The sequence below is a fragment of the Limanda limanda genome, chromosome 17 (genome assembly GCF_963576545.1).
Source record: "Limanda limanda chromosome 17, fLimLim1.1, whole genome shotgun sequence".
NCBI lineage: Eukaryota > Metazoa > Chordata > Actinopteri > Pleuronectiformes > Pleuronectidae > Limanda > Limanda limanda.
This window is the reverse complement of record NC_083652.1, coordinates 17,070,059-17,083,513: the sequence shown is the minus strand read 5'-3', so window position 1 is coordinate 17,083,513 and position 13,455 is coordinate 17,070,059. Positions and strand designations below refer to the sequence as shown.

General features: G+C 40.4%; 1 protein-coding gene across 2 annotated transcripts; it reads right to left on the bottom strand.

Annotated features, from left to right (window-relative positions):
* Positions 1 to 1,170: 1,170 nt before the first annotated feature.
* sgsm3 (small G protein signaling modulator 3) lies at positions 1,171 to 12,371 on the bottom strand. 2 transcript variants are annotated; one of them, XM_061089408.1, is made up of 22 exons: positions 12,184 to 12,371; positions 8,134 to 8,222; positions 7,804 to 7,889; positions 7,424 to 7,487; positions 6,863 to 7,074; positions 6,532 to 6,639; positions 6,168 to 6,311; positions 5,840 to 6,035; positions 5,565 to 5,710; positions 5,088 to 5,321; positions 4,757 to 4,939; positions 4,442 to 4,597; positions 4,276 to 4,330; positions 4,124 to 4,173; positions 3,799 to 3,951; positions 3,635 to 3,705; positions 3,261 to 3,309; positions 2,982 to 3,067; positions 2,729 to 2,851; positions 2,426 to 2,486; positions 2,210 to 2,302; positions 1,758 to 1,827 (listed from the first exon to the last, which is right to left on the bottom strand). In XM_061089408.1, exons 2-21 carry the CDS (start codon positions 8,138 to 8,140, stop codon positions 2,231 to 2,233), a joined length of 2,256 nt encoding a protein of 751 aa, XP_060945391.1. In that variant the 5' UTR covers positions 8,141 to 8,222; positions 12,184 to 12,371; the 3' UTR covers positions 1,758 to 1,827; positions 2,210 to 2,230. The 2 variants fall into 2 exon arrangements, with proteins under 2 accessions (XP_060945390.1, XP_060945391.1); XM_061089407.1 differs by lacking the exon at positions 2,210 to 2,302 and having other exon boundaries at positions 1,171 to 1,827.
* Positions 12,372 to 13,455: the final 1,084 nt, after the last annotated feature.

Here is a 13,455-nt window from a genome sequence, read left to right as displayed (position 1 = left end):
CAGCGTTTCTTCTTAAATCTGTGAATCTAAATATTTCTAATTATGTATTAAAATAATCTAAACATGCATCTGTCAAGAGTGAAAAAATAAATTGACTTCAATTAGAGAAGAAATGGACGAGTTTCTCAAATGTACTGGGACACATTTAATTTTACCTTTATAAGTATATTCTGATTTACAGGCTACAGTAGCTACAATCTTGTAAAAATAATTTTGATGATTGTGTTTTTTTGCACATCTGAAAGTAAAAAAAAAAGAAATCACTGAAAGTGCACAACAGTTTCAAGCTTCATGCTAAGAACAGCAAACACATTCCACTGATCTGTTGTTACCTCCGCCAAGGAGGTTGGTTTTCACACGTTTGTCTGTTCGCAGGATTACGAAAAAACAACTGGCCAATTTACATTAGATTTCACGGAGAGCATGGCCAAAACTGTAGAAAGACCCCATCGGAATTGTAGATCATATTTTCACCTTCTCCAACATTGCAAGAAGCCGTTTTTTCAACATGTTCATTGATTTCTCATAAAATAATTAATAGATCTTGAAATAGAATGAAAACTGGCCCGATACGAGGGTGTGAAATGTGGTTTCAGTGAATTGAAATGTGGTTTCATTAGGGGGCTTTTGGGCCTTGGCGGAGGTTTGAGCACAACTGACTGCTGTTCTAGTTTCTGTATGTAGCATGTATCCAAAAATGCAACTGCTGAAAATGAAACAAGTGAATATAAAGCTTCTTTTTGCATTACAAAATAAAGTAATTTAGCTTTGTTAACATTAACTTGCTCAAGTCTCCACTTTCGGTCCACAAGTTTCAGGCAACTCACTGTTTTTTAAAGACCTTTTAAATTAAATTAGAATAATTAAATCCTATGTTGAATTTCTTAAGCTTGCAAGTACACATTTAGTTGACATATGTTTACACACAAAAAACATTACAAATTGAATTTAGGACCCCACTGTATATACACACACACCTATATATATATATATATATATGTAACATTTATTTACTGAAGATTGTAACACAAAAAGCATCTGCTTCATTTACAACATGTCATACAAGTGCAGACTGCACACTACCACGGTTCAGGTAGCACACATTCCCATCGTCTTGTATCACAATTTGAAAAGGCTTTACTTGGTGTGTGCAACATTAGTGTTTACTGGAATATTTGGGGGAATTCATGATATTGAGGTAATTAGCATTCCTCTAAAATAATAAGTAACTTTACGCCTCCGGGTTCAGGAATGTTCTGTTTTGGTCTTCATTTAGGGAAGTTTACAGGCTGATGTGGAATTTGGGACCATGTTAAAAAGGCCCAGTGTTTGGAATCACCTGCTGCTGCCTTTACCGTAGACGGAGAACGGACGGCATGTCAGCTGTAAAAAGCTGAAAGCTCAGTGAAGTCAGTTCTCCAGAAATGTTGCAGTCCAGTGAGTACAGACTGTTTTGTACTAGAGGAGTGCCTGACCTAGTTTTATGTAGGGAAACATCCTATAGAGGGTCTGAATAAAAATAAAGTATGCACCTTAATGCACACATGATTCAGCTCAAACAAACCACTCGACCTTGGTGGTGACGTGAGGCTTTCAGTCGTCATTATGGAGTGTCTGTGAAGCGGTCACTTCACGTAGCAGACAATAGTGTTGTGTTTATGATGGACAGTCACGAGTGAGGAGACATCAAATATAAACGGACGCAGAGGACGGGGTGGGACTCAGCCATGTTTAGCTGGGTGTCTATCCATCAATGTCCCAGCTGAAGAGGTGATGTTTCACCAACATGTCCTGCACGCCTTCTTTCAACGGCCTCTGCTCCTTCTCCTGGAAAAGACAAAAGTAATTTAGCTAAACCCAAAATCAACACCACACGGACCTCTTGCCAGACTCCGGTCACAATTTTTAAACTATTTTCTCATTGACAGCTAATGCTGGTTGGAAAATCCATATGGCTTCACTGACTGGAGTCTTGCAAGAGACTAGTTAAATATTTAAGATATAGAGTAGTGCACTAATGTGTTCTGCTATAGGACAACGACTGACACTTTGTCGCTTGTATAACAAATCCACACAAATACAAATTTGAGACAATTTGATTAAAAAGAAGAAATGACAGAAAATGAGAAATAATTTGATTAATAGGAATTCTTGAATCAGTAGGTTGACAAACTAGTGGAACTAATGACTGCGCTATAGCATCTCTTACTTTGTCTCATAGGCACGTTACCTAGAGATCCCAACTAAAGAGGTGATGCTGAACCAGCACATCCATAACTTCTGCTTTTAGAAGAGTGGATTTCTGAAACAGTATAAAGTCACAGGGGTTTTCCTCTCTCCTGAATACTAAGAAGTTGTCTTTGAATAGTGAGACGTGCTCATTTCTGTATGCTAAGATGATACTGAGGCAATCTGCTTTGCTCACCTGTTTTTTGTCGGGTAGCTCACAATCCTGGGAGAGACTGAAGGCGAACTTTGAGAGTACCCTGAGGAAACACAGCAGGAGACTGGTCTTTATCGGTTTTATTGGTCTGATCATGTGTGTTACTTTGAAACCATATTTTCAATCTACTCAATAGTGTTTTGCAGATATATAAAGATAGTGGGTGGACACAAGTCGGGAAGCTGAGTCAGCCGGCACCTTATCCTATTGAACCATCTTTAATTAGTTCAAGTTTCCACATTCTACCACTTTGAATCCTCTGGCTGAGATTTAGGATTTTCTTACCTGAGCTCACATTTGATCTGAACCCATCCAGGACTGCGCAGGAAGGACCAGGGGTGATACCATTTCTCTACAGCAGCCATGCTGGAACACAACACCTCCAGCCACAAGTGTAGCACCTGCTCACTGGAGAAACAGACACATGTGTACTCAACATGTGTAGATCTGCACGTTTTAAACCTGTACTAACTTTTATTCAGTATAGACTGACACATAGGATTTCAATCCTGTGAGTGTGTTAGTTTGGAAAACTCACTTGAGGCCGACGCAGATCAGAGACCTGAACTTGACATCCATCTGAGCGTGTGCTGTGTCGTGGCTCATGTTGACTGACTGTACTGCCTGAAAGAGTCAACAGAGGGCGCTCATGTACTTTCCACTAACCTTAACAAACTACATTAAAGAATAATACTAATTGCTGGAAAACTTCCATGTGCAAAGAAAACATATGACAAAATATTTTACTTTAATAGACTTGATGCATTTACATTGAGCAAGATGAAAATTGCATTTGTTTTACACATTGATGACTCACTCTGTATAGCAGCTCCTCTGGTGTTAGTACTTTCCCATCTTCATCTAATCTGGTAAATGCCAAAGACAATAAATTGTTACTTTATAATATTAAACTGCTGAAGGCGAATTTCTCAAAGGCGAGTCTCCCTTGTCAAACCACATTATCATCACCCGGTGCATGTAGAAAAGAGTCAGTTCTCTGTTTATGTTCTTAACAGACGATATCATCTCATGTGAATCGAGTCAAGTGAATCACTGATCACACTTGACAGAGTTTTGATGATCTGGACTCCAAACATTTTTTACAATGTGTTCTTGCAGATTCAACAGATTATATTAAATGCTCCTGTTAATACAGAACTAATGAAAACACAATTAGTGTCTGTGTTCTACCTGTAAGTTTTACATAGCACCAGTCTTGAGTAGACAGAGTTGAAGTCCCTCTCCACCTCTCTACTGGCCGCCTGAGAGAAAACCAGAAGAAGAAGAATGATAAAAATGAAATGTTAACTAGTGTGCAATATGCTTCCATGTGCACTAAAAAGACGCTCTCCTACCTCCTCTATGTATAACCAAGGGTGACAGGGCCCTCCCAGTATAGACGCCTTCTTGAGACCATGCTGGAAAATGGCCTTTAGTGCCGGACACAATGTGCCTCTGGCCAGGTCTGTCACTGCCTCTGTCACAGAGTCATCACCTGCTAATGAATACTGGAGACAGATGAGAAGTCAATGATCAGGACAATTAAATTTGTATTTAGGGTGCTGGAATGTGGACATGAAGAAATAAAGAAGAAAACAGACAAACATCACATGGTTCAACGGAAATGAAATGGCCTGAAGCCAAATTCAGAATCAAGCTCAAAAGTAAATACTTCTTTACCTCTTTGCTTCTTTCATCAAGGATCTCCACAAACTTTGCTGGAAACCAGCCTGTTACAAAGCATACAAATTGAAGTCAAATGGGCTGCATCACAGAATATATAAATCAAACAATTCTGGACGGCAGTAGTTACAGACGAGGAGGACACACACCTCGGAGGCCGTTTAGATCTCCTACCCAACAGTGCTCATCCTTTTGTGAGATTATCTGAGGGAGAAAGATAAAAATACTGGGATAAGCATTAAGGTTATGGGTGTCATGCACAGTTGTCATGCGTGGAAACATCAAGACATGTATTGTGTGCAAGTAAAGACTCACAGTGATGATGTCATTCTTTCGGAAGCCCAGTTCGTCGTCGTCGTGTCGCTCGAAATCCAGCAAAGCCTTTGCCCGTCTCCGCCGGTTACGGGACACAACCAGGAAGTTCTCATGGTCTCGCTGGTGGCTCTCCATGGAGTAGTCAGGAGTCAGGTCCTAGAGAGACGAGGTGGGACGTCAGGTAACAATGAAGTGAAATAATTCAGGATTAATAGGCATCTTTACTAATAGCTATAAGAGGTAGGTTTTCCTAGTTCAGTGATTCTCAGTCCACAACAAAACACACTGTTCTGGGGTTGACGTGTCTGAACTCACAGTGCTGGAGTGACACGGGTCCAGACAGTGGAAGTGCTCTGCAGTACGGGTTATGGCCTCTCGCAGGGCAGCGACCAGCTCCGTCTGCTTTATGTTCTTAGATTTTAGAGAATCTGCCTCATCCTCCCCAAACAACAGGGAGCTCAGGGTGGACTTCCTGCGCAGCGACTGTCTTCTCACCACCTGCTCGTAAACAAATACAAAGTGAATTATTTGTTTTTTATTACTTTAATAAAAAAAACAATGGTCACATAAACCTCCTAATCTGCCCATATGTGGCTAGATTTAAATTGTTTATCACAGCTAGAACAGAAGCTTGACACCAACTGACCTTGTTGAGATTTGTGTTGTGTGTTGGGTTGTTCCCATTGCTGAGCTGCGCCTGTTCATTAAGGATATAGGCTTGGTGCTTGTGTCGGTGGGCGTCCAGAGTTTCCTGGGACAGAGTCCCTGCTAGCCTCATAGCTTCCCCAAGAACTGCAGGTCCATCTCTCAGCTGGCTCGGCAGGTCCGACAGAGTATTAAAAATGGAAGCAGAGTTCTCTGAGGATACAAGCTCCTCCTCCTGGAGTCGGGGAAGGCATTTTAAATGGATTAATACTCGTCTTTTAAACTTTTTGTAAATAGCAGCTGGTGAAAAGTTGGCCTCATTAGCATTACATACCTTACTGTACAAATATAAGAAACTATTAACATAATCAGTTACTGAGTGACTGAAAAAATAAAGTAACTCTGAAGCAGCACAGCACACATAAAAGGTAAATTGCAAGAGAGAGCCAAGACTCAGGAAACAGTTCAGAGCAGATACCTTGATCTTGAGCATCCCGAGTGTGACCTGGAAGAGCACCAATGAGCCCTGGTAGTAGAGCAGGTCCCAGATCCTAAGCAGCAGACGGATGTCCACCACACTGGCAAATGATGTCAGGAACCAATGGAGTGTGATCAGCGACAGCTCTGGATGTGTAAAGAGGAAGGGATAAGATATTGTATTGACTGTTTATACTTAATACTTAATTTGTTTTCAATTAGTGTCCACTGATTATGCACCACATTTTGAACCTCTTTCCTAAAATCCATCCTGACCTATGTCATGCTCCTGCAGAAGGCGGTCGAGGGCTGGTAGGTACTGAACAATGAGCTGGCGGAGAACCCTCTGGTCCGTTTGGACACCGAGCAGAGTGGAGGAGAAGTAGGATGGAGGGAGAAGGTCTTCGATCAGGGCACACATCATCCATAGGGCATCCTCCTCCTCAAGAAAGAGCAGGAGACAGGAAACCACCTGGAGCGACCAAGGGGATAGGCGTGTGGGAAAAAATACAAAGAGCAGTGGATATGGAAAAGGTTTATAAATGAACTGAGGAATTATATATACACTTAGAAAAGCTTCAATATGCACAGCAGGTATTCTCACCATCCCAGTACCCTGACAGTACCCGATGTCCGGGTAGAGCCAGGCTAGACCTCTCAGTACCCGTCTGAGCCTCGGCACTCCAACACTGGTCATAGTGTTGAAACATGCATTGGTTGGCATGGTCCTTAAGAGGTCCTTTTCTATCTAAGGGACAGAAGTAGACAAGGAATAATTACGTTGAAATTATAAGGATCAATAAAAAAGGAGGCAATGATTATAAAACTGAGCAGTGTGTCACTGTACCGAATATGTCATTCCATTGAAGTAATTTTAAGAAACCTTAAGAATACTATGCTTCAGTGCTTTGTATTATAACCAGAGAGATTGTGTTTGTTACATGTGGACATGTAGTTTGGGATTTTACCTGTTTGGCTGTGGAGGAGTCTTCATTGGAGCTGTTCTTAATGATTTCTCTGTATGAGATCTCAGTGGTCCTCTTTTTCTGCAGCGCTCCAGACAGCCGCATCCAAAGCTAGAAGACAGAAAATCTTTTAACTCTCCAGATTGTTTTTTGTTTAAATTTAAATTACTAAAATCTAAACAGCCCAAGGTAAAAGGAGCTCTGCAGTCAAATTAGTTAAATTTGTATGTATTCTCTATGAATTTTATAAATTTGGGCAGTATTTTCCCCCCAATATTTACCACTGCTTGTAAACACCACAAATAGGTCATTTCTGCTGTGCAAGTTCACTTACCTGTGGCCTCATGCTGTGAGGTATGCCACCGAGCACCAAGGAACGCAGACGCTCGGAGCGTGGAAGCACAGGGTCAATGAGCTCCCAGGTCAGGTCACCCACTGTGTGGTTGTGAGTGAACTCCAGGTGGGCTTGCCAGCGCAATCGCTGCTGTGGATCTTCACGCTGGGGTGAGCCTTCAGCGCCAAGCCAGGACCTGGGTTCCCCACCGTCTGGGGAGTGAAAAGAGAGGCATCAGGATTTGGTTTGTCTGGTTCTAAGACTTCTTTGGAAATGTAAGGTTAACACAGCTAGGCACTTTGTGAACTCTTGAATTTAATTGATTGATTGAATTGAGGAGGATGGAATATTGGAAGATGATAGCAAAAAGAACTGTAATGTCACCGAACATGATAGAGAAATGAGAGAGAAGAGAGAGAAATTAATGAAAGTCAGTAGGTGATGCAAATGTCTGTTTTCTGCAGGTTTCAACAAGTTCATTGAAGATTTTTTGAAGATCTTTACAAAGTACGGGAGAAAAAAAGGAATATCCGAGGCCCAGAGGGTATGAAAGAATATTACCTTCAGTGTCAACTCTGAAGCCAAAGTCATCATAATGGAGTTCTGGTTGCTCTGATGAGGTTTTCTGTGGAGACGAAAACATGTGTCATAGAAAAGAGGTGACAGTGAAAGATGTGGCTAATGGTGGCCACAGCAGCTTTTAAAAGCATCTTAAATGCCAGTTAGCAAACACACCAGATGTCAAATGTCACATGAAGGCGAAGCTACTGAAGCATTTTTGTTCATCTTGATATTCTGTCTATGCAGATGGGTCGTTCCTTGAAATCAAATTTCTGCTGTTTTGATGTTTGGCGTCTCAAAATATTGTCAATCTGTATTTAACGCTAGCAAAAAGAAAAACATGCTATTAATGCTATCACAACACTGACAGTCGTCCTCACTTGATGGTACTTGGCCAAGATGTCCTGAGGCCACATACTTGGAGTAAGAGCAGAGAATGGCCCCCCCGGGGCGGGTGTGTAGGTCCCTAAAACACAAAATCGTGTATTAGAAACAGTGTCATTTAAACTGAAACTAACATAAAGTCAATGAGGGAATTTTGAAAATAACAAATTAGAGAGTATAAGGTATAACTTTTGATGAAATTGAATACAACAAATCAAATACACTGTTAATGCTAAATAGTCAGTGGGCATTTGTGAACATGAACAGAAGTATTGTTGATTTACAGAAATTCACAGGCACTCTCTTTATACTTTAAAAATCCATACCAGACATTTTGTTGGTAGTTGAGTGAGTGGCTTCTAATTGTAGAGAACGAATCACTCCGGAGAAAAAAGGTCAGCCGATGGTATCTGCTCTGTAGACAGAACAAACAGAGGAAGAGAAAAATATTTGGTGGTTAAATCCTTGACTCGTTCTAACATGTTAAGTCTCTCTCAAGGCACTAGGAGGAGAGGAAAAGATACTGAGAAAGAAAAAGAGGGACCATCCTTCTGAAAGCCATATGACTGATGCACTTCTTGAGGCTGTTTACCTCACATGACTCCGAACGTGTTTTCAAACAGCGAACGTCCTGGGGCAAAATTAACATGTGGTCTTTGAGATAACCGTCAGAGGATTCTGAACTAGAAATTTAGAATAAAGAGGATACTCTCTATTCACTATTGTCATCTCAGTGAACAGCTTGTGCCGGGAGGATTTGATCTTATCATTTTAGGAAGGGAGGTGCTTCAAAAAGAGAGGCCCTGACAACCACTTTTCTTGTGCAATAAATAACCAAACAATAGATGCATATTGTTATACTGGCAAGCACATAATTAAAAAAGAAAATCACATTTATATTTATATATATATAGTTAATTGTTCCGTTGAGTTAAACACACAAACTTGTGCATACACAATTATTTTATAGCTTTCATCCACTCTTTTACATCTGATTACAAAACTGGTTTTAATGCACCCTATTAAAACACATCAAAATCAAATTATGTTTTTGCAATTCTAAAGATTCAGAAATAACCATATTATTAGAAGAGAAATGAAGTAAACAATGAGGTCTATTAAGAGAATATAAGGAATCTAACCTTTAACAATACTGTTATCTCTCCTCTAGATACAGTGCAGCCATCCAGAGCGCTCACACTTTTATCTTTGGTAAAGCCACATTTAAAAAGCTTTTCTCATAACAGTCAGCCAGCCCAGCACTGCCTAAAATAACATAATTGAAAATGTGTATAGTCGCTTCTGTGAGTATTTCTCGGTCCATAAACATTCATTTAGTACCTACTTCTTATAATCCTAATAATAAATTGAAGTGTTTTTATGTTCCTGAATTTGTTTACCAATTCCTACTTTATAGAAGGCTATACTGTTTTCCATGATACACACAGAGTGAGTTCAGATTGGCATAGCTACAAACATGTGTTGCATATAGACATTTTAAATCTTGAAGCTTGAGCAAAAAAAAGCAGCTGGCTGCAGTAAAAATCATTGATAACGCCTCCTCAATTTTTATGAATGGGAGATGGACCAAAATAACCATATTACCAGGTTTGTAACCAGGTTATTTAGGCATGAACTCTGGGTAATGAGAGGAAGTTGTATACACAGTATGTGGTTCCTGTTCAGTCCCTCAGTTCCAACCCATCTATCTCACACACCAATGCCTCGCTATGAAATCACTGACACATGTTTACGTGTAAGAAAAGCACAGTACAGCAGCGGGAGGGGACAGTATTTGGAATCAACACGTGCAGGAAGACACAACAGCGTAACAGCCATAACCTATAAAAGAGGCTCAACAGCATGCAGATGCTCTGCCAAAGTGATTCATTCCAGCAGCAGGCTTGTGGCATCTGAAGAGGGATTTAGGACTTAAGAGAGATGAGAAATCAATTTGAGGTTTGGAGGGTGGCCAAGTAGTTTCAGGCTAGCTGTGCTGTGTGAAGCTCAGGGGAGAACTGGGATGGGGTTTAGGAGCAACTCCCTAAGAACACTAACAGTTTTTCACCGGCCAAGTAGGAAGAAGCCCCTCCTGCACATTGTTGCATCAAACTGTAAAATGTCAGCACATCGTGAGTTGTTGATGCAGCTTTGTCGTCACTGACGCTGTCACAGTTTTATGGTAACAGCAACTAAAGGTGTTAAGTTAACACATGGGAGGGTTGTAGTCTCGACAACTGCTTCAAAAACTCCTCAAAGTAGACAATACACTTCCTAAGGTCCTAGGAAATAAACTGGGCAAGTTTGTGGTTGATCCGAAGAAGAACTCTAAGGTCAGAGGCTGATTGCTCGGTTAATTAGCAGGATTGTTCATCTGATCCAATACATCTGTTAAAAAGACATAATTTGAGGGTTTCTTGGCAAAAATGCTTGTGTAATATAAAATATCAGCTGAACTTTCAACATCTTTTTTTTAACTACCAAATTGCAAAAATGGCTTTGACTTCAAAAGTCAAAAATCAGATAAGTACAATAAATCATTGAATATACTATAAAAAAAGGGTTTTGTGTGTATTGTCCACATATAAGTTATATTCGTACTTAATATAATAATATCTAATTGTGGTGTATTTAATTTAATTCCCCACTATGGCAAAACACAACCAGATGTATTGAAGGCATAGAAACCTTGGTGCAGATTACAAACTCTGACGTTTTATACATTTGGATTATCTCCCAGTATACATCAAACCCTCCAACAGATTAGGCAGATACGCATCAGTGGATTTTAGATAAATTACTAATGTTTGGAGTGAAATCTAAAACATTTGCAGGGAGAAGTCAGTAACTGTCTAATGAATAGAATTGGCGCAGCTCAGCAAAAGCCCATCAATGGTAAAAAAAATGAACTACCTCCATTCCTTTCAGTTCCTGCTACCAGCGTCATTCAAACTCAATCTCTGATACTATAATCTTGTTATAATCTTATATAATCTTGTTAAAATCCACCAAGGATTAAACTCCCCAGAACACAAATGAGGAAACCAAATTAATTCAGGTGACTTGGCAGAACTGGAGAGACTCAAGCAGTGAATCTCTCCATCTTACTCTAAAACAAAAGGAGATGTTTTCCCATTGTGGAGGTGCGGCAGCGTTCACCCGTGTTTGCACACAATGGTTTACACCCAGCTGCAAGGAAAGCAAAGAGAAACATCCTGCTCTCACGTCCAGTTACTAGCACTAAACTGCCTGAAGGGGCTTGTCAACCCTCTGTCCCGTCAAACAAAACTCACCCACCAGCAGAACATGTAGGTCACTGAATCATATTAATAAACAACAGGACTATTTCATGTGCTTTACCATTAAAAAACAATGTGAATAAAACAAATACTTCATGGAAAGTAATGTTCACACAAAGGATAAGTAAAATAGGAGCAGGTGACATGATTACAGTTAAAAAGGAGTTCAAGTCAGATCATTTATTTAACAAATGAACCCCACAGTCTAAAGTGTGTCTGTCTGTGTGTGTCTGTGTGTATGTGTGTGTGTGTCTGTGTGTGTGTGCGAGTGTTCCTGTACCTATACCTTCGAGAGGTACAGTTTCAGCATAGACCCTACAGAGTGAGGCCATTTTGACCTGTCCTCACTTTTTCAATGGGCTGTTTGAGGGTTAAGACTTGGTTTTAAGTTTAGAATTAGGTTAGAATTTAGTCTAGGTTAGGGTTAGAATTAGGGTTAAGGTTAGGCTAGTATTATGTTTAAGTTAGACGTAGGTTATATTTGGATTTGGTTAGAATCGTGTTTAGGGTTAGAATTAGGTTTAAGTTAGAAATAGGTTAGAATTTGGTTTTGGTTAGGGTAAGAAATAGGTTAAGGGTTAGAATTAGGTTTAGGTCAGGCATTTAGTTTGGATGGTTAATGATTGGCTAAGGGGCTAGTGGATGTATTATGTCAATAAGTGTCCTCCCTAAGATAGAAGTACAAACGTGTGTGTAAAAGATGATGTTGTGCACAGTTGCACTTGCACATCAGACCACAACACTGGGTGTAACGAAACCTTCTGTAACTCGTGTTAATTAAGTGTTCACACGTGACGTCACTGGTCTCCTATAGAGTAATTGAATGGTTCATTAATCGTCTGCTGACGTCAGTTTGGGGGGGGGGGGGCTGTCAACACGTCATCAAGTCGGACTGAATCTACGTTTATTTACACGTGTCGGGACCTTATAAAACATGTGACGTGTCAACCAACACAACCGCTAACACCCGTCACTCACTCGGTGCAGTTGTCAGCTGTTAGCATCGCCTGCTACCGTTAGCCTCCAGCCAACCGGACACATCACGGCTTCTAGCGGCCTTTGCTCTGCGGGACTTACCGTGACATTACTCCGGTGGAAGCGCGGGGTTCCGGTGCGTGGTGTGACGTGACCTCGGTGGTGTTAACGGTAAAACATCCCGTCAGCAGCGGACTCGTTCCTCTCGGTGTTTATTCCTCGTTCCCCTGCGCAGTGCACCTGCTAGCGACGCGTAGCCCCGTGGTATCCTTACGCCCGTCAACGTTATCCCTCTTCCAATCCCGAGAAGTAGTCCCACATCCCGGAACTACTACTCGGGGGAGAAAGTATCCTTCCGCTGAGGGATAGATGACGTAGGCTGATGACGTCGGTTTGTTCCACTCATTCATTTTTTTTCTACCTCTGTTTCCTCAAGCGCACAAATGTGCCGAGACACAACGTGAGCAGAAAACATGCAGCACGATCTGTGTGTGTGTTCGTTTCATATCCGGAGAGACACGTTTTAACATTTGAGTTTTAAATAATCATAATATGAGAATAAACTGACAAGAAGAGCGGAAAAGCTTCACGTCATAATAATAGTAATAATAATCATTAGAAGAAGAAGAATACGAAGAAGAAGAAGAGGAAAGAGAAGCTGTCAAAACTGTCAAAAACAGTTACAAAAATATGAAGGCAGACAATAAATAATTACAAAGCAATTTTAATTAAATATTGGTAACATAATAATAATAGTAAGCTTTGTTTGTACAGCTACTTTCATACAAGAAGAGCAGCTCAAAGTGCTTTATGTCCAGTATATGGATAAGAATAAAATGTTGAAATGTAATTTATTTAAAAGAACAGATTTTTAAGTGACAGAAGAGGTTTAAATAATAACTTACAAAAGATAAGGGATATAACATTGAATAGAATAGAAAGAAAGTGATAAAATACACTTTATACATAATACATTTTACTTTGGCTTGATTTGATGATACTGGCATGAGACACAGTTATTGAGTCAAACATGAAGGAAACAGAAGTATTAAATTAATTGTTCCAACACTGAATCTAGCCTTGTGATTACTGTGACTGTTCCCACTTTGTGCTTTAACACTCTTGCCCCACAAGATGTCTGCAGTGTGTGTAGTGAAGCTTCTGGGCACCGTCGTTACAGCGCAGCCACCAAAAGAAATGCTTTATGCTATCCTCCCACTCTGCATTCCCCCCATCGCACACACACAGACACAAACACACACTCACACACACATACACATGCATACAAACATGTCTGTGTTTTCTTATACATTAGTTAGTGGAAGTTGGTATTAGAATGAAATGATATGCCATTCTCCTATCTCTGAGAAGATT

What these genes read in the sequence shown, in the direction of transcription:
- sgsm3 (XM_061089407.1), bottom strand. An exon ending in ACTGTCAGGGTACTGGGATG is followed by an intron (nt 6,036 to 6,167) that starts GTGAGAATACCT and finishes TGGTCGCTCCAG; the next exon opens with GTGGTTTCCTGTCTCCTGCT. An exon ending in ACCCGTGTCACTCCAGCACT is followed by an intron (nt 4,598 to 4,756) that starts GTGAGTTCAGAC and finishes TCGTCTCTCTAG; the next exon opens with GACCTGACTCCTGACTACTC.